Genomic DNA, 27,827 nt, shown 5'->3' with positions numbered 1-27,827 from the left:
ATATGTGGAGGAGTAATAACATAGAGCACGAGGAAGCAGAAAAGGTGGCTAGGCCCAACGTGGCCTTTACAAGCACCCTACTCATAAGAACAGTCTCTTCAGGACATGGCCCCAGTGACCTAAGGAACACCCGCTAGGCTCGCCTCTTTAACTACCATACTTGAACTCTAATACCATTAATCCACAACCTAAATTGAACTTCACTTTCCTAATACCACCAATCCACAGTTTCAGGATTTAAATGCTTATACACATTTGGAAGCCAAATTCTTGTTTAAACTGTAGCTATCTCATGTATTCTATGGCTGTAGGTAAGCCATGGCATCAGCCAGTTTTTTATTTACATAGACGCTCGATAATTGCCTTTTATTTACTTATAGACTTCACCTTTTTCTGATATCATACTACAAACACTTCAGCATGATTTCCCATCTCCTTTTCCTCCTTGTGCAAGCACCGCTGTCTCTTGGCAGGTGCATTCTCTTTCCAGGATGAGGAAGATGGAATATCCCTTGATTGGCATTCTGTCCTCTGTCGCTTTTGGAGTATCCCTTTTCTTTCCTGCCAATACCATGAGTAATGCAATGCCTGATAGAAATGCTTATTTGCTTCTCTACTTTTCTTCTTACCCCTGAAGTCTGAAATAAGACATGCTGCTTTCCCCAGAAATAATAATACGTGATCTGACCTTTGTGAGAGAATTCTGGGCACTTATTTGGGCTCAGTAAGGGCTGACTTTAAGAAAATGAGAGTATCTGCCATTGGAGATCGGGACTGAGCCTGGATTAGGTCTAACTGATGCATGTATGTGATCAAAATAAACCAAGGGATGGGAAAAAAAAAGAGAATGAGAGTGTAAAGAAGACTTACCCATATAGAAGTATAGGTGCTGCTTTTCATAGTCAATGTATTTGATTTTCTTCTTGCCATACTGAATGGAGAGAGAATAATATAAAAAGGGGCAATATTTCTGGCTTCACACGTGAGACTGTGTGTGATTTTGTGTGTGTGTGTGTGTGTGTGTGTGTGTGTGTGATTGTGTGTGTATGCATGTCTGTCTGTCTGTGAAATCTCTATGGAAAGATCATTGACTGTCAAACTTGAGGCACTTGAAGAACCAGAACTGAGATTGGAGGAAATACGTGGCATTTTTTGTTATGACTAAATGTGGGCAATTCTTTCCTGGATATATCATTCTATTTGACTATGGTGTTTTTGTGCACTTATTTTTATTCCCATGAAAGCCATTTTGAATTTTTTTGCTCCTCATCTGAAACAAAATAGTGGTTGAAAAGGGATCTTTGAAATGAGTTTTTCCATCTCTTCTTCAATGTTGATACTATGTTTCGGATTCTCCTTGAAGCTCAGCTCTATCTCCATTCATTGGTCATGTGACTGAAGATACAGGCACGGTCCCTCCTGTCTCCTCGTTCCCCTTAGTGTCCTCATAGATCTCACATGGTGATTTACTGCTTCCAAGGCATGATGGTACTATACATATTCATTGCATATTATATATCATACATTTAAATATTTTAATTACTGCATTCCATTAACTACTGAGAACTTGTGATTCCTTCACTAATGTAGCCCTTTTTCAGGGCACAAAGGTAGCATACATTTTGACAGCAGACATAGAAATAAACATTGTATAATAATATGATATCTGCAAGGTGAGGAGAATTGAGCAGATGCTCAACAAATATTTACTGAGGGATCTGATGAGTGAACAATAATTTGTATCCACCACATATCTTCCATATTATGGGATGATCGGATTCTTAATTTTCCTATTCTTTTGCTATCTTTCCCCATATATATTTTATTTAGGTAGTATAGTTGGTTCATCCTTCTCTTACTGTCACAAACAAAAGAAGAAGCTTTATTGTCAAATAATACCCATTATTAGCAGTCACTTAGATGTCTCTAAATATTTAAACAGTGGGAAATATGAGAAAGGAACTAAGCAGAAAATGCTTGGTGCTTGACAAACGTAGATGGGTTGGTTGAGTATTGATTCCCTCTTATATCTTGTGGTAATCTATAAAGTCCTTTACGTGATGGTCTTAGGGTGATTTTTTTTTTCAAGAAAATCACGGAGAAATTTTAGAGATAAAACTTCAGCTCTATTTTGCATCGTTTAAGAAGTTCAAAGTGGAGCTGGGATTCCTGGATATCTTACAGGTCATTTAGGCCATAGCTCATATACAGTTGAACCCAAATAAGCCTGCAGTAAGCTTGAGCAGCATGGTTTCTTCCAATTGGTCTAGAATTAGTTGGAATAACCAGATATTTAGATGTTTTTGGTTGGTTCTTGGTGTATGTAGTGATTTTTCTCCTGGTATACATTTGTCCACATTCCTTGCTGAACTTCCAAGGATCATATCATCCAGTTTCACTAGTTGCTAACTTGTGTTTCCTCAGGATAGTGACAGGCACTTTGCAGGGACCTGTGTGACCTGCAGTGACAAGCAGTGTCATGTGGACTATCAGACTCCTGTTGTGGGTGGTTTGACTTAATGACCCTTAAGATTATTGACTCATGGCTTCAAATGTCTTTCTGTTTTTATAACCCCCAGAATCAGTTATTTCTCATTTGTATCCTGGTCCTAAAACAAGCGATACACTTAGATCATTCCTAAGGGTAGAAGTCTAGTTTGATATTTTGATTTTTTTTTTTTTTACATCAACTATATAAGGTTTTCTAAGAACCCCTTCTGGGAAGATTACTCTGATTTCCCTGGACATCTAAACATACCTTGACAGGTTGATAATCTCCAAGAAGAAAAAGTGGGCCCATGTCAATATCTGGGTCTTTGGGGTAGATGTTTGGTTTTACATGATGTTGAAAGTGTCGGTTATTCCACCAGTTTACTGACAAGCCCTGAGAAGCAGAAAGAGCTTGTTAAGTTAAAGACTTCTTTCCTGAAATACCCATCACTATCACATTTTACGTATGTATTCATATACTTAAAATAAAAGGTTGGAGTTCTTAAGGTTGACTTTGTTTTCTGAGCCGCAAGATTCCTCAATTCTCTGACCTAGGACTTAACTATAACTTGAGACTAAAACAATTCTTGATAATTGATACCCATTAAAACCCATTGAAACAAAATATTTTCCCATCCTTTTTATATTTGATCCTCTTCCTTTTATCTTTTATTTTTACAATTTTTATTGGAAAGTCACATTTACAGAGAGGAGAGACAGATCTTCCATTGTCTGGTTCACTCCCCAAATGGTTGCAACAGCCAGAACTGAACCCATCTGAAGCCAGGAGCCAGGAGTTTCTTCTGGGTCTCCCATATGGGTGCAAAGTCCCAAGTCTTTGGACCATGCTTTACTGCTTTTCCAGGTCACAAGCAGAGAGCTGGAAGGAACGTGGAGCATCCAGGACATGAACCTCCACCCATGTGGGATCCCAGCAGTTATAAGGCAAGGAATTAGCTACTGAGCCATTGAGCTGGGTCCTGTTTGGTCCTCCTTAGAAAAGAAATCTGAAGGCGGATGGAGCAGTTTGATTCCTATTGTACATATAACGCAGCCTTTGGTTCAAGACTAATTAATTCTGGAGGAAAAAAGTAGCCTTGGGTATCTTTCTTCAGTGAATATTTCAAAGAATCACAACACTGAGTAATCTCCTTTGAGGGTTTGACTCAGATCACTGTATTTCTCAGATTTGGTGCTTTTATGTAAAAATACAAATAAATGAGAATAAAAATGTTTTAGCTGGTGCCAAGCTTGAATCACCTTTGAATAGGTTGTTTATGATTCTCTCAGTGGAAGTCTGTAGATTGTTTAGGATTTTCTACCACTGAAAGTGTGGAAGTTTTAACAGAACATTGGATTCAGAGGCAAATCAATTTGGTTTCATATACTGGTTTTTGGGGCAAATTACTCATACTCTGAGGATCAATTCCATCTTCAGTAAATATAGCATATGACATTTGTCTCTCTGGGTTGTTTCAGGAAGATACAAGATGCTGAATATAAAATGGTGGTAAGTTACAATATTATTTTCTCACCCTTTATGTTAATTAGTTAGCATGCGTACTAACTTTTCTTGCATATCTGAAATATCTTAAAAAAAAGATAGAAATTATCTTTACCCAACACAATAGCCACTAGCGACCTGTGGCTCTTGAGTACTTAATAAATAACCAGTCAGATTCAGACAAATTTTAAGATTGAAGTACTGCATTTTATAGGTTGTATGAGAATATAAGTGTAAAATATGTTATTCGTAATTTTTGTATTGACCTCATATAGACATGATACTCTTTTAATAGCTATGGGATAATAATGTAATAGCGTTACTATCCAAATGTGAGAGAAAACAAAATGTCATACATCATTTTTACATTGATTTACATTATATTTCTACTGGTCTAGATGCTAAACATCTTTGATAGGGAGAGGTGAGTATGTAAGGCTAGATTGGCCTTACATGGTCTATTTTGCAGAGTCCTCTCTTAGCAACCCTCATCCTTAGTTCCTGCTGCTATGAGAAGTAGTCTCTTCTCATCTTCAACACACCCTAACATCCCTGTGTTGGACTCTCCCCTCCAGCCTAGATTTCTCTTCTAAAGATCATTTGATTTCTAAATATTTGCCTTAGTTTATCTCATTTTACTCAACCTCAGAGCATCCGCAGCCTTACTCTCCCTCTCAGAGCCCCTCACACTCTGAACTTCTCCCATCCAATTGCATCTGACCTACTTAGTCTTCTAATTTTGCATTCTCCCTGTATTCATCTGCTTATTATTTTGAAACAAATTCTATGTGTCAGATGCTGAGTTAGGCATTTGGAGAGTCAAGACAAGCATAATAAAAGGAGGTTTACACACTTACAAACATATAATCTAATGGGAAATACAGATAATTAAACAAGGACAATGTGATAAGGAATGATTTTTTTTTTCAGTTACGCTCTCTGAGAGCTAACATTTGATCTCCACCAGGTGACTGTATTTTTTTTAACCTACAACTGTAATAATTGGTAATTGGAAGACAGATTTTTATTCACAGTAGAGACCAAGGATCAGATCTTAACAGTTCCAAGCCTTTGAGATTAGAACAGTAGCCAGAGTAATTATGGGTGTGAACTGAGTCACTGACTCCACCCAGACCCCTCTATCTTGAAGCCTGTATTACTATAAACAAAACAGCTGGGGTGGGATGATGACAGCTGTATCTTGGCTTCCTGCACCAGGAACCACCCTAAGTCATTTCTCAAAGCCATGTTAGGCCCTTCTTTCTCACTATGGGAAGCAACAGGCTATAGGCCAAAACAGTTGAATTTGACTCTCTCTTTGGCCATCTACTTGGTTTGACATTGGATAGTTTCTTCATCTGTGAAATGAATGAAGTCACTGGGAAATAACTTAACACTTGTCTCCCCATCAGTGTTTTGGGATTCCGTCATAGAAAATATAGGTCACATATTCTAGGGAGGTCTAAACTTCAAATATGAGGGTTCACCAAAAAGTTCATGAAAAATTTGCATTATAAAAAAACCTGATGTGTGGATTTAATTATTTTTTAACCCAAAGAAATTCATCTTTTACTTTCATTTTCCAGCAAATGTTCTGAAGAACCCTTCCAAGTCTACTCCCAATAATAATGATGTGAAGGAGCTAAAGATTGCCAACATTTGCTCATCTGATATGGCCGAGGACTTGGCATACCTGCTCCTTGTCATGGAGCTAAGCTTTACATCAGGCATCAGGTGTCATGACACTCCCTGGAGATCACCATGTGTGCTATAGCTCTACCCCAAATTCTGTCTCCTTTGGATTTTCAGCCAGGTCCTACCCTGAATGCTACCCGCCTCCATAAAAATATGACTCTAGCCCAGCGTGGGCACAATTTCCTCTCTTAATGTTGCTCACACATCTGAGTGTGTACTGTCTTTGTGACTTTCCATAAATTCTACTCTTCTGTTTATCTCTAACCATATCTCCCCATTGTGTTCTTACACATGGGGAGACAAGAACTTGGGTAAGTACAGCTAGAGCTACAGAGAAGACATATTGAATATTATCTATCTGAAATGCTTTGGGCCAGAATTGTTTCAGATTTCAGAAACCTTTGAAAATGTGGAACATTTTCAGAACATATACAGAATGAGATGTTTGGGGAAAAAATTCAAATCTAAACATGAAACTCAATTACATTTCATAAATATAGATTGGAGGTAACTTTGTAATCTTTAGAATAATTTTCTGCGTGAAGCAATGTTTCATAGCATAGAATTTTCCACTTGTGGCATCTGTCAAATTGGCACTCAGAATATTTTGGATTTGGGGGCATTTCAGATTTCAGACTTTTGGATTAAAGATGTTCTGCCTGCCCTGTAGGAAGGACCAAAATGTAGGCTGCTATCTCATGACATATTTTCAGAAGACTCTTTCATTGTGCAAACACTGTAAAGATCAGAATATAAATATTTTTGCACGGCTACCAGTGACATTTCCAAAGAATCTCAGTATTTGTGCATCTGGTGTATGGCGATAAGAGGAACTGTCAAAGTTCATATTCTAAATTGAACTTGTAATGCATGTGAAAGGTAGGATATCTTTACCGTTTTCTTCATCACCTTGTTCCTGTCTGTGTTTTCTCTTCTGCACATAGGTGAATTCTGTATTCAGATTGTTTACAAATTACTTGTTTTGCTTACAAAAAGGCAGGGTATATTTGATTCATCATTTTCCATTTTCTCATTCTGTCCTCAAGTCATCAAGGTTATTGTCATTTCTGCTAATGCAGAATTGTTTCTGGAGACATAATTTACATAGAAAGAATTATGTGCAAATGTGGATCATGGGGAAAGCACTGAATTTTAAGAGTGCCAGTCATAGTGAGGATGGCCTGAAATATTCTGAATCTGACAGCAGATCAATCACCTGTATTCTCCAGGGCAGATTAGTCTTGGCCATCCCCTGACACCTTGAACAAGGAAGGGAAAATGGAGGGAACTGCTACCTTCCTAGCATGGGAATAGCACGTATCTGCAGTTGCACTGCCTGAGGTATCAGATACTAAAGGCCAATTATAATTTTAAAAATGTGAAGTGAAACACTCCAAAATAAAATGCATGTAAGCTTTAAATTGTAAACTGCTCTGTGCAGCATGCAGAAGTCTCCTGTCCTTCTACACCATCTTGTCAGGACACAAGTCATCTCTCTGTGTATGGATGTCATTTAAACTAATTTCCCATTAGTTACCTACCATATTCTGTATTACACATTATCTGTGGGCCCATGCATCCACTGGGGGTTTTGGAAAATATCCCTAGTGGAGAAAGGATGGCTACTCTTTTAATAACTAACAATTATCAGGTACCTTGCATATTACAGGCATTGTGGTAAGCATGACATGTAAGTATTACATATAATCCAAACAATATCCTTATCAAGTTGAAGCTGTCGTCCTTCCTAACTTTACATTTGAAGAAACTGAAGGTCAAAAACGTTAAAGTGCTTGCTTAAAGTGGCCGGCTAATTGATGACTAAGTTCTCACAGAAGGCAGATCTGTTGTTAAGAGCAGCAATTCCCAGTCCTGGATGAAGGTTAGAACCACTTCAGGAGCTTTCAAAACCATGTTGCTGGGCCAGGTATTTGGTACTATTATTAAGGTTTGCGCTGCCTACATCTCCTTGGAGCACCTGGTTTGAGTGAGTCCCAGCTTCCTAGCCAACTCAACTAAATATCCAACTTCTTGTTGATGTGTACTCTGAGAAGAGGGAATGATAGCTCAAAGACATGGATCTCTCCTACCCACATGAGAAAATGTGATCAAGTTCTGAGCTTTTGGATTTGATCTTCCCCAACCACGCTGCGTTGACACTTGGGGAATGAAGAAGCATATGGACAATCATTCTGTCTCTCTTTGTTTCTCTTGCTCTCTTCCCTTCAAAGAGATCAGCAAGTAAGTAAAAAAATAAAAAAAAAAATCAAATATGCCAATACACAGACTTCACTCACCGCAGATGAGAGGATTCAATGTGTGTTGAGAGGGTCTTCAGGTGATTTAAAATGATAGCCAGATTTGAGAGGCACTGGTCGAGAACTCTCATGTTATGCCTTCTTCTGCTTACCAGCTTAAGGCCAATGGCTTCAAGATAGAACCTTTGAACAAGTATCTCAACAGGAAAATAAAAGTGCTATGGTCCCTATCTCACAGGAATTCCATGAGACAGGAATCCAGAGAAGCCGGTTCTGAATGTGGGGCTTGGTAAAACTCTCATCAAACATGAGTTCCTATTGATTCTCTATCATTTAATGTCAGGAGTTATTGCTGACTGCTTTTTGTCAGCCAGTACCCAACATCCTTTCACCCTCAACCCACTAGGGGATAGGGAAGCAGATAGCCAGGTGTTTTTGAAAATGTGTGAATGTACTGCAAAAACCTCATTTGAAATGTGATAAGAGTACTCACTTTGGTGGAAAATGAGGAAATTATCACCATGCTCCTAAAACTGCAATGTGAAATTTGTTCATCTTATATGGACAAAATACTTAATAATAATTTAGAAGTTCATGAATACACGGTCTTCAATAAGTACATAGAAAATATATATTATGAAGGAACTACGCATAGATTTTAGACATTTTTTTTCTTCCAAAGAAATAAAACCTTTGTATTAAGGAAGAACTAAGACTGGGTCAGTGCCCATGGATTTTCCCAAGAGGTCTGGCTTAAAGTCAAGGATTTGGTTTATTGAATGGTCAATAGCATTGATCCCTCTTCTGGGTAAAAGTACATAGTCATCAAATCCTACACAGTTCTAGAAAGGTACTTATTTAATTGAGCTCCTAATATGACAAATGGGACTATTGAGGCCACAGATACAATGCAATTTGCTCGAGATTACACAGTGAGCACAGTCAAAGGTGAGCTAGCTGCTTCTTACAGAAATCCTATCTTATTACATGGGCTCATTTGTTCATTTATTCATTCCTTCCTTCAACATTTGATTATTGAATGTCTAATATTTGCCAGAATATTTCCTAAGTGCGGTATTGTGGTGGACAGAGATCCAGCTTCCTGAAACCTAAACCTATGTTGACAGAGGTTGGTGGTGATGGTGGTGGGGTGGACTAGCTGACACCATCACTCCCCATTGTTTTAAGCAGTCTGGGTTTTGCAAGCTTCAACTGTTGAGCAGACTCATCTAGCCTTACTGACTATTTTTTTTCAGGAACCTTAATCCTTTCCTTAATTTTCTCATAACCCTGTCCTTCCAGAATTAATCTGAACTTCTGGGTTTCCTTAACATCACAGCAATGCATGTTCAAATGTCTTCTGAGAATATATACATTTAAGATATCACAGAGCCCATTTTCATTCCTAAAGCAAAAACTTTCTTCAGTGATGTGATTCCTTAGGGTAATGATGTTCCTGGATTGGAACAAATAGTTTATCAATTTAAGAAAGATATGTAAAGAAAAATAAATAAGAGGAATTCATTCTTAAATAAATGTCTTTCTCATAAAAATTAAAATAATCATCTTTGCATGTATTTTATTATACTATATTGTACATTAGTATATATACATTATCCACATGGTTAGTGCACATGTTTATTCACACATTATAATAAGGAGCTTTTACTTACATAAATAGTCTTCAAAAAGTTCATGGAGGGGCAGACACTTGATGTAACAGCTAAGACATTGCTTGGGTGCTTGCAGCCCACATTGGAGTGTCAGAGGTTGAGTGTTGGATCTACTTCTGATTTTAGTATTCTGCCAGCACACCCATGGGAGGTAGGGCTTCAGGTGATGGCTCAAGTACTTAGGTCCCTGCTATTGCTGCTGGAGACCTGAGTAGAGTTTTAGATTCCTGACTTTGGTTTGATCTAGCACTGGCTATTGAGGGAATTTAGGGAGTGACCCTAATGAAAGTGAGTGAAAGCTTTCTTTCTGACTCACTCTGTTTCTTTGCCTTTCAAAAACACATTTTTAAAATTTTATGGAAATGTATGTTATGAAAAAACTATGGATTTAAGTTTTTTTGGCAGAAAAATGAATTTGTCTTATAAATATTTATTTGAAAGAGACAGGTGGAGTGAGGGAGAAAGAGTGAGAAAGAGAGCTCTTCTCTCCACTGGCTCACTAACTATTTGCACCCATCAGCTGGGGATCGGCCATCCCAAAGCCAGGAGTCGACACAGTCCAGGTCTCCCACACAGTAGTAGAAAACCAATCGTTTGAGCTATCCCCTGTGGCCTCCCAGAGGGTGTGCTGGTGGGAAACTGGAACCAGGAGTAGAGGGAGAACATGACCCTGGACACTCCAATCAGGGATTCAGGCATCTCAGCAGCTAAGCCAATTACTTGCCTGTAAGCTATGCATTCAATACCTGTGAACTGTCATTCAAGCAAATATGGAAACCTCTGCCTGAGGGAATGGTGCTGAAGAATCCCCAACACATTCCTTGATATCCTGTACCTTGAGATGACACATGACAAATTTGTGCATCAGCTGGTTCCACTTGGACTTCTTAAATACGGAAAGGTGTCCTATGTCATGCTGCAAAAATGCACTTTGAGCCTGAAAGAGACAAAACTGTTGTTAGTGAAGCTGAGAACTCAAGATTAACCAGTCAACGAATCCATTAGTAGATTCATGAACCCGCTTGAGAATAGTGGGAGATCTTGTCTGATACCAAGCCAAGTTCAAGTCTACTTCCCGTATAGACCACACAGCTCCTATTTGCTGTGCAGTAGTTTTCAGAGTAGAAGGCTCTCTTTACTAATACTGAGATTCCAGTGTAGAGTGGAAAGGGTAGAGAATCAGGAATCAGGCAGACCTGTGTTCTAAACAATCTCCACCACTTATGAGCTGCAGGACCGTGGCAGGTAACTTGGCAGCTCTGACTCTCACTTCTTTATTTCATAAATGGTGCTAGTAATGTCTGGCCCATTAAACTGTTGTGCAACTTACATATGTGTGTACTTTGAAACATTCACAGGAATGTAGAATTAAATTTATTTTGGTATAAAAACTTCTGGAATTCATGAATAGTTTTCATAATACATGTGTTATGAACTTTTTGAAAACTGCACATTCAAAATACCTAGTGTATGCTAAGCTCCAAAAAAGTCTTAATTTCCTTGCTTGTTCCTGAAAGTTTTTTTTTTCAAGGAATAAAACAACTTGGGCTTTCAAGAAAATAATAAGCATAATGAAGTCTAGAATCAATTGTTGTTAATTCTCTACAAATCCTTCCCCAATTGTTCTAACAGAAATTGAATGTCCTTTTTTCCTTTAAAAGTACAACACAAACACACATGCATGCACACACACACAAGCACATACTTGTTCTCATTGGCAGTGATGCTAAATTGTCATGTTTAGCTAAACTAAACTTGATAGTGTCTTTACCACATGCAGAATCTGCATTAGTAAAGTATTCATTATGATCATTACTTAACAAATGAGAGAACTGGAGGCCAGAAACTTGCGTCAACCTGTTGGTAAAAATGTCTGACACTGGCCAGCAGATTGGCAAGAAGTGTCAGGCAGTAGCTGATGTTAATATCAAAAGAGGGACCAGTGCCATAGCATAACAGATTAAGCCTACACTTGCAGGAGCAGCTGCAGCAGTATCGAACAGGTGCACCTGTTCATGTCCTGGCTGCTCCACTTCTGATCCAGTTTCCTGTTTATGTCCTGGGAAAGGAGCAGAAGATGGCTCAAGTCGTTGGACCCATACAAGCATTTGGGAGACCTGGAAGAAGCTCCTGGCTCTTGACTTCTAGCTCCTGGCTTCAGATTGGCTTGGCTCTGGCCATGGGACCATTTGAGGAGTGGACTAGTGGATGGAAGACCTCTCTATCTGTCTCTTTTATCTGTAATTCTGTCTTTCAAATGATAATAAATCTTAAGAAACAAAACAAAACACCGAGCCTTTCTTCAAGGTCATTGTCTAGGTTTACGATAGCTGCTTACCTGGGAAACTGTAAGAATGAAAGAAACAAATATTGTAACTGTCCAGCCATTGCCAAAGTGATATAGTATTAGCCACGCCAGGAATTCCAAAATCAGTATTTGGGTGAAGTGAAGGAAAAAGAATGTGAGGTTAGCATCAAACATGTTCATAGCCTCTAATGTCCTCCGTAGTTCTCGAAAATCTTCTACCAACTGGGGCTGTGAAATAAAGAAGCAAAGAAGGAATGAGCTCTAACGGGGAAAAAAGAGACACTCTGAAATCCATAGTTGATTGTATTGCATTAGTAATTTGCTTATTTCATTAATATAATTTTATTAGCATCAAATACATTCAATTGTCCAGAACTAAAAGCAAATATATCAAAAGATAAAATTGAAATGACAAACTGAGAAAAGGAAAAAATTATCAGATTCCATGACTATGAGGGAAGTGCAAAAGAAAACCACAATGAGATTTCACTTCATCCCAGTTAGGAGATCTAACATCTGAAAATGAAGAAACAATAAATGCTGGTGAGGATATAGGGAAAATGTAATCTGATACACATTGGTAGGAACACAAACTAGCATAATCATTACAGAAGACAATATGGAAATTCTTCAGAGAGCTGAAAATAGATGCTCCATGTGATCCAGCAATCCCACTCCTGGAAATTTGTCCAAACTGAACACAAGAGAATTATCTGTACACCCATGTTTATTATATCTCAACTCACAATAGCTAATATATGAAATCAACTCAAATGCCCCTCTACTGATGATGGGATACAGAAAATGTGGTAAATACAGAGTATAGAATACTATCTTAACCAAGATAGGCATAGAGAGAAAATTCTATAACATAATCAAAGCAATATACAAAAAGCCCAATGCCATCATCATACTAAATAGGGAAAGACTAGAAGCTTTTATACTAAGAATTGGAACGAGACAAGGATGTCCACTTTCACTACTGCTATTCAATATAGTATTGGAAGTCCTTCCCAGAGTTATTAGGCAAGAAAAAAATTAGAGTAATTCAAATCGGAAATGAGGGTGTTATCCCTGTTTGCAGATGGCATGATTCTCTAGATAGGAGAACCCAAAACTCGAATCAAAAATATACTGGAACTCACAAGAGACTTTGGCAGGGTAGCAGGATACAAAATTAACGAACACAAATCGATGGCACTAGTGTATACAAATAATTCCATGGATGAGAGATAAATTGTAAGTACAATCCCCTTCAAAATAGACGAGAAGAATCTTAAATAGCTAGGAATTAAGCTAACTGAATATGTGCAAGACATCTATGATGAAAACTATAAGTCATTTAAAAAGGAAATAGAAGAAGACCTTGAGAGATGGAGAACCTTATCACGTTCCTGGATTGGGAGGATCAACGTAATCAAAACGACCATTTTACCAAAAGCAATATACAGATTCAATGCAATCACAACCAAAATCCCAACAAAATTCTTCTCAGAAACAGAAACGATAATATGAAAGTTCATCTGATAACACAAAGACCACGAATAGCCAAAGCTATTCTGAAGAATAAAAGTCAAGCACGAAGAATCTCAATTCCAGACCTCAAGACATACTACAGTGCCATGGTCATCAAAACAGTCTGGTACTGGTACAGAAACAGAGAAGAAGATCAGTGGAACAGAATGGAAACACCAGAAGGGAGCCTACACATGTGCAGCAAGTAATCTTTGACAAGAGAATGGCAAACTAAACAGGAGAAAAACCTAGTCTCTTCAGTAAATGTTGTTGGGACTATAGGATAGCAGCCTGTAAAAGTAAAAAGTAAGATCCCCACCTGTCATATACAAAAATCAGCTCTAAATGGATCGACATGAATCTGCATCCAGAATCCACCAACTATTAGAGCAAAACATAGGGAGCACTCTTCAAGATAAAGGAATGGGGAAAGACTTAGAAAAGATATAAAAACCAAAGGTAGTGAAAGCCAAAATAAACAAATGGGACTACATCAACCTAAAAAGCTTCTGTACACTACACAACAAGTAGGGAAATAATATCCAGAATTTACAGAGTTTCAGAAACACAATGACAGCAAAACAAACATCCCTGTGAAGAAATGGGTGAAAGAAATGAATACACATTTTTCAAAAGAACAAATTCAAATGGGTAATAGATATATGAAAAGATGCCCAGGCTCCCGAGCTCTCAAGGAGATATAAATGAAAACCATACTGAGGTTCCACTTAACTCCAGTGAGATTGGTTTAAATTCAGAATTCTACTAGCAACACCTGCTGGTGTGGATGTGGGGGGAAAGGTACCCTCCTTCACTGCTGGTGGGAGTGTAGGCTGGTACAACCCCTGTGGAAGTCAGTATGTAGAATGCTAAGAAAATTGAAAATTGATTGCTGTATGACCCAGCTATCCCACTTCTGGGAATATATCCAAAGGAAATGAAATCTACATATGAGAAAGGGACCTGTACTCCCGATTTATAGCAGCACATTCTACAATAGCAAATATATCAAAACATCCCAGATGCCTGTTGAAAGTGGAGAGGATAAAGAATTGTGGTACATCTACTTGACGGAATAGTACTTAGCCATTAAAAAGAATTTAATTCTACCATTTGCAACCAAATTTCCTAAGTAGAGACTATTATGCTCAGTGAAATAAGTCAACATCAAAAGGACAAATATCATATGGTCTGACTTATATAAGGTAACCTTAATGGAAAATAGAAGATCAACAGCCCTTTCAATACTGTTTTTCTTGTAATTCATGGGTTTTGATATTTTTGTTTTTATTTTCATTTCGTCAAAACAGTTTCTTTTCTCTTATTGAATTCTTTACTGATTCAGATGTCATACAGTAGCATAATTTTCTCCAGGAAGATTTTTATTTGCTTTTTTCATTTTTCAGCGACATATTGGTCATTCAGTAACATGTTATTTAGCTTCATGGCATTATAAATTTTTTCAAATATTTTTTGTTTTTTATTTTTTATTTGAAAGTCAGATATACAGAGAGGAAGATCTTCTGTCCAATGATTTACTCCCCATCTGGCCATCCCAGAGCTGAGCTGATCCAAAGACAGGAGCCTGTTTTGGGTCTCCCTCGTGAGTTCAGGGTCCCTTCCAAGGCCACAATTAGAGAGCTGAGCTGGATGGGAAATAGGGCTGTTCGTACTAGAAACCGCCCAAATGGGATCCCAGTGAGTGCAAGGCAAGGACTTTAATCACTAGGCTACTGTGCCAGGCCCAGAATTATAAATCTTCTTCTCACTCCCATGTTCTTGTATCTTTTTAAAAATTATTTTATTTGGATAATCTTTAAATAGTTGATTAAGGCACAAAGGGTCAAGAGTTACAGGAAAGTGGGTAAGACCATTGTTTCCACATTCTCTCTCTCTCTTTTTTTTTTCTGTATCTGGGGTAAGGGATGGAGATAAAGGGAGAAGCCTCACCCCAGCCTCCCACCTATTCCAGGGTCCCTTATGTGGAGCATGCTCTGAGGGCACTGCTCAAGTGGTTTTGAGAGTTCAATAGTTCTGGATTGCTGCTAGTCTCACCGTTCCAAGCATGATGAAATCTCTCCAGAATCCACTGGCTGACATTGTCCACCTTAGAGTCTTTGCCCAGATTTTCACTGCCAGCACGTGGCTGGAGTAGATGATTGATTTGTTCTGTTCTCCCTCTTCTGTTGTGGTACTGGGTATCCTCTGCAGAGTCCTAGGGTCTGCCCTATCCTCCATATGCATCTGGATATGTTGTTACAGTCTGTCTGAGCCTCTGAGGAGGCTCAGCTTTGACATATGCACTCCATGGTCAGACTATGGAACCTGCACTGCTCTTCATGGTTGGGGTTCTGAGATCAGCAGTTCAGTTGGAGGGATGCCCAAAGAAATTTCGTCTGAGGTGATCCCAGATCGGATTGTTGTGTGTGCATGTTGTACAGGGTCCAGAAGAGTCTGTCACTTCAATCCACTTATGCATATGCTGGTGGTTGCAATTGCTGGGTCAGTTCTGTTTTCAGTCCTGTCTTCTACACAAACTAATGGATGTTGGAGCCCAGCACAGTCTTGCCCACCATACGCTTGGCCACATAAACCAGTGGGAGCTGCAGCCTACTAGGGGTGACTCCCCATAACCCCCACCAGGCCCATCCCCTGCCCTGTTCCCATGCTTTGCAGTATGTACAGCAGAATCTTCCAGACTGTCCCATATCCCACTCAGCTCTCACACATGTCAATGGGCATTGACTCAACCAGGTCAATCCAACCAGCCCCACTAACCATCCCAAACACATGCTGGTGGGTGCTGTTCTGTGCAGCCTGTCTGCCCCAGTCCTGATTTTCATGCTCTCTAGTGGGAGTGATTACCCAGGAGGGAGATGCCCACTGTTTCCCTGCTGGGCCTACTCCCGCTCCTGGATCATGCACTCTCTAGGAGGTTCTGTAGTTTTAGCTCCCTGTGCCAGCATCTGCCAGCTGACCAGCATTATACATTTTTAAACTTTCTTCCTGTTGTTGATTTTGTTTTGTGGTTTTTCATTTAAGGAAATGTATAGTTACACTGCAGTATGCATCTCTACTTCTAAATCAAAGTTGGACTCCCAATGAAACTCTTAAATAGATTTTGACAATAGGATGTTGGACTTTCTGCCATTGTCCCTATCCGCGCTGTCAAGATACACTTAAATAGCAGAATGATGGACTTCTGACTGCTTATGAAGGACTATAGTATTGTAATAATATAAGGGAAATCAATGCGAAGGGGAGGAAATTTTGGGAGGAGGTAAGCGAAATCCCAAAGCCTATGAAATTCTATCATAAAATAAAAAATAAACATAATTTTAAAAATGAAAATGTGGTAAATAGACATATGGAATATTATTCAGCCATAAAAAACGAAATTCCAAGAAAATAATACAACTGGAAACTATTATGTTTAGTGAAACAAGCCACTCTCCAAAAGACAAATATTGGCCCTGGCACGATAGCCAAGGGGCTAAATCCTCACCTTGCATGCACTGGGATCCCATATTGATACCAGCTCATATTTTGCTGCTTCACTTCCTATCCAGCTCCCTGCTTGTGGCCTGGGAAAACAGTCGAGGGTGGCCCAAAGCCTTTGGAGTCTGTACCCATGTGGGAACCTGGAAGAAACTCCTGGCTCCTGGCTTCAGATCGGCTCAGCTGCAGCCATGGTGGCCATTTGGGGTGTGAACCAGTGGGCAGAGGATCTTTCTCTCTGTGTCTCCTTCTCTCTGTATATTTGCCTTTCCAATAAAAATAACAACAATAAAATAAATATATTTTTAAAAAAGGAAAAAAAATCATGTTTTCTCTGTTACATGACTGTTAACATAGAATAACCATAATATGCAAAAATGAAATGATCACTTTAGGATAAGACTCTCATTTTTGTCCCATGTTTGTACTCCAGTGGCAATGCAGTCTTGTGGCTTTTTTGCCTCTTACTTGCTGATTTTTTTGACTAATGACAAATTAAACCTGTGAACATAAAGTGGATTAAAATTACTACTCTACAAAGACCGCTGAAGAAAGGAGTATGAGGGGGAATAGGGGAAGCAAGGGAGTGACTGCTTTCTTAGAGTCGTGTTTATGCAAAAAAAAAAAAAACCCACAAAATTCGTTAATTTTACATTAGCAAAAATGAAATAATGAAAAGCCAAGTAGAGCAAGTAAACAAAGACTTTTGAAAAATTATGATCAGCTTCATTTCAAATGTTTTCTAGAGGAGACAAAGATGAGTAGTGATTCGACAATTGTGTTCAAACTGTGTTGGGGCTCAGTGATATCTTTGGAAAGAGATAGCAGGGGAGAGGAGCAAAGTGTCAGCCCATTAGTTGCCTTTGAAACCTTGCTATTTCAGGCATTGATTGAAGTCCGGTGATGCTTAGAAGACTTGATTGTAATCCTCTGTGTTACCATGGTTACTGGTATAACTTACAAAGGGCTTTCCAATTCATAACGTATACAGAGGACTCTGTCATAGAAGACAGTCAATATGGAACAATATGGTTCATTCTGATTAGCTTTGAGGTTGAATATTTTTGAGAGCCTTTCATTGTGTGACCACACACCAGTGGCCTTGGGGTGTGGTTTCCAGGCACCATGGTGTTCACAGTTGTGTTGTGTGTATGCTTGCAGAGTATTGGCATTGGCTTCTGAGCTTGCCACATTGCATCAAGGAGTATGCATGGATCGAGAAGAAGTATGTCTTTGCTTAATGACATTAATGACTCTAAAGTAGGACACTTGACAATGTAACAAGGCTATGGGAATTATTAAGTCCGTCAAATGTCAGAAAGGAGGGAAATTGGAAATAAGAAGAAAGCGTCGTGGAAATAATTTTAGAAGCCAAAAATACCACTTCAAAATTTATTGATACAACTTTTAAAGGATCCATTGCCTGACAAAAGTGTCTGTAAGATCAAGCGTTCATCAACATTGGAATGCTGATGGCCATAGATAATTTTAATAATTGTCTATTATTATTGACCATGTCTAGGGTGTCTCCGGGCTTTGTCATATTTTCCATTCCACTTATTGTACAGAGTAGGGTGTCATCCATGCCTAAAATAAATCACCAGCAAGTGACAAATGTTGGACTTAAATTTCATGCCTCCTGATATCTCATTTTGTGCTCAAACATCAGCTTTCTATATGGGGCTACTTGAATGTTCACATAAAAGTCCTAAACAAAATGTGTGGTAAGCCTTTCTGAGAGACAAATAGCCTTTAAGGTAATAATTGACTATTTTTAGTTTTCAATCATTGGTAGTTTTTTTTCTCCCTACAGAATTTTATTTTCAGAATTATTTTTTTTTCATCGCACTCTTTTTTAAGGCTAACATCACCTGTCCCCCAAATATGGACATACTGGAGGTTTCTAAGTTACTACTATCACTGTTAGGTCCATGATCGGGATAGTATCTAAAAAGTATTGAACATGCACATGTTCCAACACTGTTTTAAACACTTCAAGTGCTGTTGCTTATCGCAACCATATACCTAATTTCTTATGAAGTTGGTGTTATTATTGTTGCCACTTTTTATAGGGAGAAAACCGATCCGCAGACAGGGTTTAGAATTGGCCTAAAGTCATAGAACTTGAGAAAAGCAGGATGAGGATGAGTGTTCAGGTAATGCACCCTGTGTGGAATGCCCACAGGCCTGAGCAGAAAACCTGAGTGTTAATCTTGGATCTGTACCTGCCCGGGTCGTCACCCTACAGTCAGTCCCCATACCCTCTGTGAGTCTATCTCCTCATTTCTTGAGGAGGGAATCAAATCTTACTCCGTTCGTTTTACGAGGCTGTGTAGATCAGTATTTTGTACAAACGACTTCAAAGGCATTAAACATCATGTAAGTTGTCATAAAAATAAATTGCCAGAAATATAACTGTCTGACAATAATTAAAATATTTTTAAACTGCATGTAGAATCACTACAGTAAATCATTCATCTTAAAGAGTCCCTTCTCTTTAGAAGATAGAATTGCACAGTGGCACAACATTACAGAAAGAATGGCACACATTCCTGGGAATACTGAGCTAGAGACAGAGAAAATGGATTGGAAGTCCCGCTGTGTGTTGTACCAGCACCAACTGCAGGGATTATAGGAAAGTATCATGTTTTTCTTGAGTGATGTTTTCCCCCAAAGTAGTAATAATAGTAGCCAGGATATATTTACATCTTTCATTCAATAGATGATTATGGAATATCTACTACATATCTGATCCTGTGAAGGTAGATTCTGAGGACACATGGCTATGCAAGATAATCATATTCTCAACTCGCATGGAACCTAGTTTGGCAGGGAGCATCGACAGAGACAATAAGTACATAATGATAAGCAGTCACTGAAAAAAATTATATGTATAAGTTGCCTAGCATGAAATAGGTGCTCAAGAACATGGAATTACAATTTGGTAGAGGGCCAAATATTTCATTACTTTGTATTACAGAAGGTTAAGCCTTCTGAGGCTTGAAAGAAGCTGACATTGACTTTAAATTTATGAAATACTCTCATTTCTGGTAGTAACCCTTATTTGTGGCTTTGCTTCATGGTTTTGGCATTCTGAGGTCATTTGCAGCCTGAAAATGTTAAATGAACAATTCCACAAGTAAATAATTTGTAGGTTTTAAATTTCCTTCATCCTCTTGAATAGCATGATGAAATCTCACACTGTTCCATTCTTCTGCCGGAGGTGTGATCCCTTTGTACACAATATCCATGTTGCCTACATTATCCATCATCAAGCAGTAGCCATTTCAGTTATCAGATTGATTGTGTGATATTTCAATGCTTGTGTATGGGAATCAGTGCTATCCAAAATTTCAGGGATCTGCCAGGAGTCTTGGAAAATATCCTCTATGGATAAATAAAAGCTCTTTTACTCTACTGTGAGTTCATTCAGGAAGGGTGCTTGTTTTAGTATAGAAAATGATAAATTATCCTCGAAATATGCCTTGTTCCCATCCTTCCACACATTTGAATTCTTCACAAAAACACTCACATTTTTGTTTCTCTCCTGGCTGGGTTCTTCTGGGGCAAGCTCTCCAATGAGTAATGGCTTAAGGTACAATTGTACAACATCATGGTCCAGGTGCATGGCTCTGAAGACATCCTGTAAATCACAGGGATGGTTAGAGGCTTAAAATAGACTTACTCATCCACATACAGGTTTCCTTTCTTGATTCATCCTGTGCCCAGCTGGGGAGCCAACACAAACTCCAGTACAGAGAATTCACTACTGACTCAGGTTGATGTTACAAGATGATGGATCAAAACTGTGTTGGCAAACCCTCCAAGAAAGCCTTATTCCAGAGGTGTAGCCACTGAATGCACTATTTCTCTAGGCATGATCCCAGTAACCAGCTTGTTCTGGAGTAGGGATGACATGACTATTTACTCATCTTTGAGCACCACAAGAAATTGTTGCTTGAATTATTGGCCATTATGAAGTTTTGAAGTCTAACATAAGTCTTGTAATGGAAATTGATTATACTCCCTGACTCATGAAGGCTGCTTCTTAGTTCTTGGTCAAGGCTAGAATGAGGACCATTGAATTAGTCATTTGTAGAGAAAAAATAGATTAAAATGGACAAATGTGGCTTAAGATACAGGCTTGAGAGATTATGGGATAATAGCCTTCAAGTCTTGGGCTCTTTAGATTTTATATATCCATCTTTCCATAAATCTATCATTGGAAAAGCAGATTTATAGAGAGAAGGGCTGAGCTGATCCAAAGCCAGGAGCTAGGAGTCTCTTTTGGGTTTCCCAACATGGATATAGGGTCCCAAGGCTTTGGGCCATCCTCTACTGCTCTCCCAGGCCACAAACAGGGAGCTGGATGGGAAATGGAGCAGCCAGAACATTAATTGTCACCCAAAGGGATGCTGGCACTTGGAGGTGGAGAATTAGCCAGTGCAGCCATTGTGTTGAGCTCAAGTCATGGACTCTTTAGAGGGGACATACTAGGGGGTACATTTTTATTAATTTGAAAGGTACAATGACACAGAAGGGGAAAGGCAGAGAGAGAGAGAGAGAGAGAGTCCATCTGTTGGCTCACTCTCTAGACAACTGCAGGAGCCAGGGCATGGCTAGGCTGAAGCAAGGAGCCTGGAATCCACAGGAGTCTCTCATAACGGGTTGCAGAAACCCAGATATGTGGGCTATATTCTGCTACTTTTCCAATGCATTAGCAGGAAGTTGGATTAGAAGCAGAGCAGCTGGCACTTGAACTGGTATTCTTGCACATGCTGGCATCACAGGCCGTGGCTTAACATCCGTCAGTTGTGTTTTCATCCAAGATTCAGGTCCAGTAGCAATCCCACATAGTAATGAGGACAGTTATGGTTCCTATATCCATATCCCACTTCTGCTTGAATGAGGCTGTTTCTTCCCAGGAATTTTTAACAGTTCTAGGGGAATACGGATTCTCCAAGAAGGGAGTTCTGGACTTCTTGTATTTATGGTTTTAGGGGAGGGAGTGATTAAAAATAAAGAAATATAGCTAAATTGTGACCTAAGTGTGTGAAAGCCTCACAAATTACTGTGGAGTGATCTTTATGCATATAATTGATTAAGAAAGTGGACTAGAACCACTTTTCTGCATCTAAATTCTTTCTTTGCCTCTTGCAGTCAGTGAAATACTGGGCAAGACATGTCCACAATGATTCTGTATTCTCTTCTCCAAATGGGAGTGACAATAAAAGCCACACAATTCCTAAACTTGCTATGAGGATCAAATGAATTCATTGTTGATCGGGATACACTACTTTAGCGATACAAATTAGCTATTTTTCTGCTCTGTATACCTGTAGTGATAAGAATTTATAACCTATTTTCTTTTCAAAATTTAGCAATTCACTCTGGTCACATATATAGGTACTTGATATCATCAAGTGTTATAAATGATCTATCCAAGCTATCCTTTTCACCCATTCCTTCTCCAATCCTGCAGATGTTCACCATGACCCTCAGCTCCATCCTGGTCTTTCCGCCTATTAATAAGCCCTTCTAATTTTTATATTTAGTTAACTGGTATGCTTCTGTTTCAGAAAGTCATCATGTCCTCAGGGCCCATTTTCACCTGTTAGCATTTATACTTCCTTCTCTTTGTCTGCCATCTATTTTACAACGTGGCCCTCTAATCAAGGAAAGACCAGTTTATTTACAAAATAATGACAAGCCAGGAAAGATGAAATGATTGTCTGTTTTTACCCCTGTTCAATAGCATCTGAGAAAGACTAGTACATTTTGTTGTTGTTATGGTGGGTGGGAATGAGTACTACACTAGGTGAATATCATCACGTGGACTAGAAGAAGATGCAACCATGCAGCGAACATGGAGTGCAAACCTCCCGGCTCAGCACTTGAAAATCTTTCTATCTCTTCCCTTCTTTTCCTTCCTATCTCTCTTTTTTATCTTCTCTCCAGATTCTTCTCTTCTCATTTCATGCCGTGATATTTGCATTAATTGAACATGTGCTTTGCCTAGTATTGTGCTGAGTAAGGAAATTGGCTAGGTGGCTGGATGCTTAGTCAAGATATGAATCATGTGTGTACTCCACCTTTGAACACGCCCTCCCACCCTTACCCCAGCCTTGCCTGTGTTTGCTCTGCTCAACCCAAACCACTCAGGAGTCTCTTCTTTTGTTACACACAGCTTTACCTTCTTCCACTTAGTGATTCTTTAATAGTCGAAACAAACTCTGCCATAACTCCTTTTGACCTCTTGCCACTCCCTCTGGTCATGTTGGCCTTTGCTTTCTGGCGAAACATCTTGAATCTCTCATTCTCACTCCTAGAGTATGGTGTCTGGAGATTAGGAGTGAGCTGGCCAGTTCAGAGCATAATCATCCTGCTTTATTTCTCTGAAATATGCTGCTTCTTTGCTTGTGTCCTAAGATTGCATTCATGTTTTTCATGGAACTCATGCTGTTGTGGTACACACTTGTGATCAATTATTTCAACATTAAGTATTTACTGTCATCAAATATTTTTCAATTTTCATTTTTATTATTGTAAAATAGTTCATCATGCTTGCAATTGTGTTACGATTTATATAAGCAATTCTTCTTTATTGGAGTTTCAGGTTGCTTCTGGTCTTTCCAAAGTGAACTCATAAAAGTGAAAAGACCTAGGCCTAAAATCTAGATTTTAGCTCTGTGACAACAGTTTTCATTCATGTACATGAAATCAATCAGATAACTCCTACTTACACATGAAGTAAAAGGAACATGTATGCCGATTGTTTTTTATAGACCTGCTGTGATAGTAAAACCCCTTGAATAACATTAAAATCCATTGCAGAAGTCGTGTTAGTGTTAATTCCGTGTGAAGAACCATACGGAACACTTAATTTTCTTTCTATTGACTTTGGTGACAATGCTAAGATGAAGGTATGATTATCACCATCTTCTGGAAAACTATGATGAGACTTCCTTTTCACCCAGAGGTAAATTAGACCTTCCTTCAAAAACTTTAATCTGGTTTCCTAAGAAGAGTTGCAGAATAACTGAGTGAATAAGCAAATTAATGATGCTATGGGACAGAATACTCAGGTATCATGATCCACCTTTAATGAGGCCTGGAAAAGCAGTTCCTTTGTAAATAGGAAAAAGAGGTTTCTTCTGGGCAGGTGAAGCTGTGGGTCCAGGGCTGGCACACAGAGACGGCACTTTGCTCCACGTCTGCGACTTAGGGCAGCATCTATAGATACCTCTCAAGTTGCAGAATGAGCATTTTAATTCACATTCTGTACCATTATGTTCTGCCTCCCTTCACTGGAAAGTATGGTACTTCCTTATCTATAGCCCTCGTGTAGCAACTAAATGACATCAAATATCATCAGGTTTTGCAAGCCAATGATGAGTTAACAGCTAAGGTATGCCTGCGAAATGAATAATGACAACTATAATTTAATGAAATTTTCTTGTGTCTGTCTTAATGCTAAACACTTTACATGCATGAAGCAGAAACCAGTCAGATATGTAATATCTTCCTTGTGTTGTTGATGACAAAGCTGAAGCTCAGAGAATTCTGAAAACTTTCCCACATTCACTAGCCAGTCTTGAAGCTCCGTGCTCTGATTGGCTTGGAGTTCTTTGATTGTCAGATTTCCTGGCGCTCTCAACTCCTTATACTTATTGAATCATCTCCCCTTGGAAAATCTTCTCTCTGGAATTATTCAGATTAATTTCCTGCAGTCTAAGACAAAAATAAATCCTGTGATGGTATGGATGCTGGTCCTTAAAATCCTTAAGGTTTCTATATTATCAGTTCATTACGTGGTAGTTAAAAGTATATGTCCTAGGGCCCAGCACGATGGCTCAAAGGCTAAATACTTATCTTGCAAGCTCCAAGATCCATTATGGGTCCATTTCCCACCCAGCTCCCTGCTTGTGGCATTGCATTGAAAAACAATGTAGAATTGCCCAAAGTCTTGGTTCTCTGTATTCACATGGGAAACTTGGAAGAAGTTGCTGGCTGCTGGCTTCGGATTGGCTCAGCTCTGATCGTTGTGGTCATTTGGGGAGTGAATCAGTGGGTGGAAGATCTTTATCTGCTTTTCCTCTCTCTGCAACATCTGAGCTACCTTTCCAATATAAATAAATAAATCTTAAAAAATCTATATCCTTGCCAATATGCCATTTGATTTAATTCTGCAATTGATATCTTTTCTGATTTGTGAAAAGCCTGCTCCATATATATTCCCTGAGTTGTGAAAATTCGGTGGAGGTATAGAAAAGAATCTATAGATTTTTTGCATTGATATTTGCTAATCTTTTTCTGATTCTCATTAAATTATTCTTTAGAATACATGAGATCACCTCCTGCCACATACCATTGCTCATTTTCTCACAGATAGGTGGGGATGTAGTGGGCTAAGCTCACAAAGACATTCATCTGAATACAGATTCAAAATGAGAAGATGGGAGAACAGAAGTTGGGCAGAGAGGGCATGCAGAATTTCTGTGATGTTATGCACTAATTTTTCTAATGTTGATTTAGTACAACACTTCTGTTTCTCATGTGTACAACATGGAAGTAAAACTTCTAGTTAAGAGAAACAGATGTTACTATGGAATATTCAGATCCACAGGGATTTTTAAATGTACTTCGGAGTCTGGGAGATGTCCTGATCAAATATTATGTAAATGTTGTATTTTAAGAATATATATGTACATATACATATATATGTGCATGTGTCTTTATGCCTATGTATCAAACCAATCTGATTTTAGAATTTGGCACTGTCACTTACTGGTGGTATGACACATAATTTGCCATTTGAATATCAGCTGTTTCATCTGTGACGCATGGATAATATTCACCTTCTTCAGGAACAGGTTTAAGTGAAGCAGAGAATTTGAATGTGCTCATAAAGTGGCTGTGTCAGTTGTATTTCACTGAATGGACTGTAGCATACGGAGGAGCTCTTTCACACTCTTAGAAAAGCAGGTAATGGTTGTTTTATGTTACTAGCAACAGCACTTTGATAATCACTGCATGAATTGCTGAGTTTGTTTAGACTCTTTAATTGTTAAGAGATTTCTATCTGGGTGCAGAAACTCTTTGCTCTAGACTATACCCATCCAGGTGTTGCTTTGCTTGGTAGACAGTCACCCCCACATCAAAACAAAGCAAAACAGAATACGAAGCACAGAAAACTGGTCAAAACTAACAACCCAAAGCTGACAAACAGAATGCTCACAGTCACCGCTGGAGATCCTCCCAAACTCAGGGTAATAATAGTTGGACTTTGAAGCCAAATTTGCTTCCCAGTTCTTGTTAGATAGAAATCCTGACAAATCAGTTAAGGAGGAAGTGAGTGACCGTAGAGCCTGCACATGGTGGAGTTGAATCCTTTTGGGAAGAGTCACGATTTCAGGCACTCAGAAGCAGAGGGGTGGGGAGGGAGAAAGATGGAGACTGAGAGTAGGAGGGAGGAAGAGAGAGACTGAGAGAAAGAGAGAGAGATTGGATTTCCTTACCGTGGCATCTTCCCCGGCATAGTGGTTGAGGACCCGGCGCCCACCTGGATGTCTGTTGGCCCAGTCTGTAACGTTGTAAACTTTACGGTTGATTACCAGCCACTGGTCTGAGTTCTGGTTGTGTTTCTTTATTTCCTGCCAGGTGTATATGCTAAGACCATTCCTGGGCTCTTTGCAGTACTTGTTGGCCTCCTGCTTTACATAGGCCTCAGCTTTCCCATTGGCTTTTGGTTTCCCGTTTGCCTGATGAGTCTCACCTAGATATGGCTGGCTCCTTCTTGTAAGGCTCCCATTGCTTTCAATTCTTTCTTCAAACTTCATTGTTGTTGAACCCCTGGGATCTCTGGTTCCCTCCTAGAATCTCTGGTTCTTTCCTGAAGTCTCTAATTCTCCGAGTGTATCCCTAAATGACCAGTTTTCTTCCTTTTCATTTCATTACTGTATGATGGCCAGAGAACACCTTGCAGCCTCCTTGCCTCTTAATAAACCTCACTGTGAGCACCTTCCCAGCTCTTCAGTGTCCTCAATTCTGCCCTGATAGAGGCTGCACCACTTTCTTCACTGCTCTCCCTGCTGGGTGCTCTCAGCATCCTCCTCCTTCATCATTAAATGCTCCTTGGGAAACAGCCAGGGCCAATGACAGAGTGGCCTAAAGTTGCGACTTGCCTCCAGCGGGGAGGGGCCAAGCTCTGGCACCTCTCCTGCTCAGCACCCAGGCAGGTTGGATTGCCTGTGAATGGGGACTTCAGAATGTGTTAATTCAGCTTGTGAGCAAACTCTCAAAGTCTTCAAGAGGACATGAAATCTTGCTGGACCAGAGAAGTGTTCTTTTGACAACTGTCATTTCAACTGAAGGTTTTTAATTACCTCAAACATTTGAAAAAAAAATACTTGTTTCATTTTACGAAAACAGAACTAAGCCAAATTGGAAACCAGTTTTTTTGTCTTTCCCTTTGAATGCCATCTAAATCTGTCAGCATGTCTGAAGGTAGCAGCAGCTGACAGGGGCTAGAACTCACGAGGACTTACCTAGTCCTTGTCACATGTTTCATCTGGTTTCATCCTTGTCTCAGTCCTTTGAGGGAGGCGTTGGTGGTGCTCCGTATTCCAGGTGAGAACAAGGAACAGAAGGAAGCCGTGCATGAGCCCGGCTGTCAAGCACTCCTCATCCTATTTCCCTTGCTGATGGTCCTTGGTGTTTCCTCTTTGCATCCTTTTCCTCCACCTCCTCCTTTGTCGTTTGATAAAAAGAGTATTCCTTTTGATTTTCTTTGAAAAAGAAGGCGAGAGAAGAGGGAGCAATAGACAGATAGAAATGGGGAAGGAGAGAATTTTCTCTCTTGATTCATTTCCCAGTTTTCGGTAACA

The 27,827-nt window shown here is 39.3% G+C and overlaps 1 protein-coding gene across 1 annotated transcript in view; it reads right to left on the bottom strand.

Moving 5' to 3' along the window:
• Positions 1-26,780, bottom strand: part of LOC121172273 (fatty acid desaturase 2-like protein FADS2B) — a 35,752-nt gene extending 8,972 nt beyond the window's left edge. The window contains exons 1-6 of the mRNA XM_041004126.1: positions 26,460-26,780; positions 20,474-20,584; positions 11,959-12,156; positions 10,456-10,557; positions 2,759-2,884; positions 871-931 (exon numbers count right to left, since the gene is read on the bottom strand). Of these exons, the coding sequence (XP_040860060.1) occupies positions 871-931; positions 2,759-2,884; positions 10,456-10,557; positions 11,959-12,156; positions 20,474-20,584; positions 26,460-26,780 (919 nt within the window). The remainder of the gene's footprint in view (positions 1-870; positions 932-2,758; positions 2,885-10,455; positions 10,558-11,958; positions 12,157-20,473; positions 20,585-26,459) is intronic.
• Positions 26,781-27,827: the final 1,047 nt, after the last annotated feature.

This window comes from Ochotona curzoniae, unplaced genomic scaffold, assembly GCF_017591425.1.
Source record: "Ochotona curzoniae isolate NIBS_2020 unplaced genomic scaffold, NIBS_Ocur_1.0 scaffold_3171, whole genome shotgun sequence".
Lineage (NCBI taxonomy): Eukaryota > Metazoa > Chordata > Mammalia > Lagomorpha > Ochotonidae > Ochotona > Ochotona curzoniae.
This window is presented reverse-complemented; position numbering and strand designations above follow the sequence as displayed.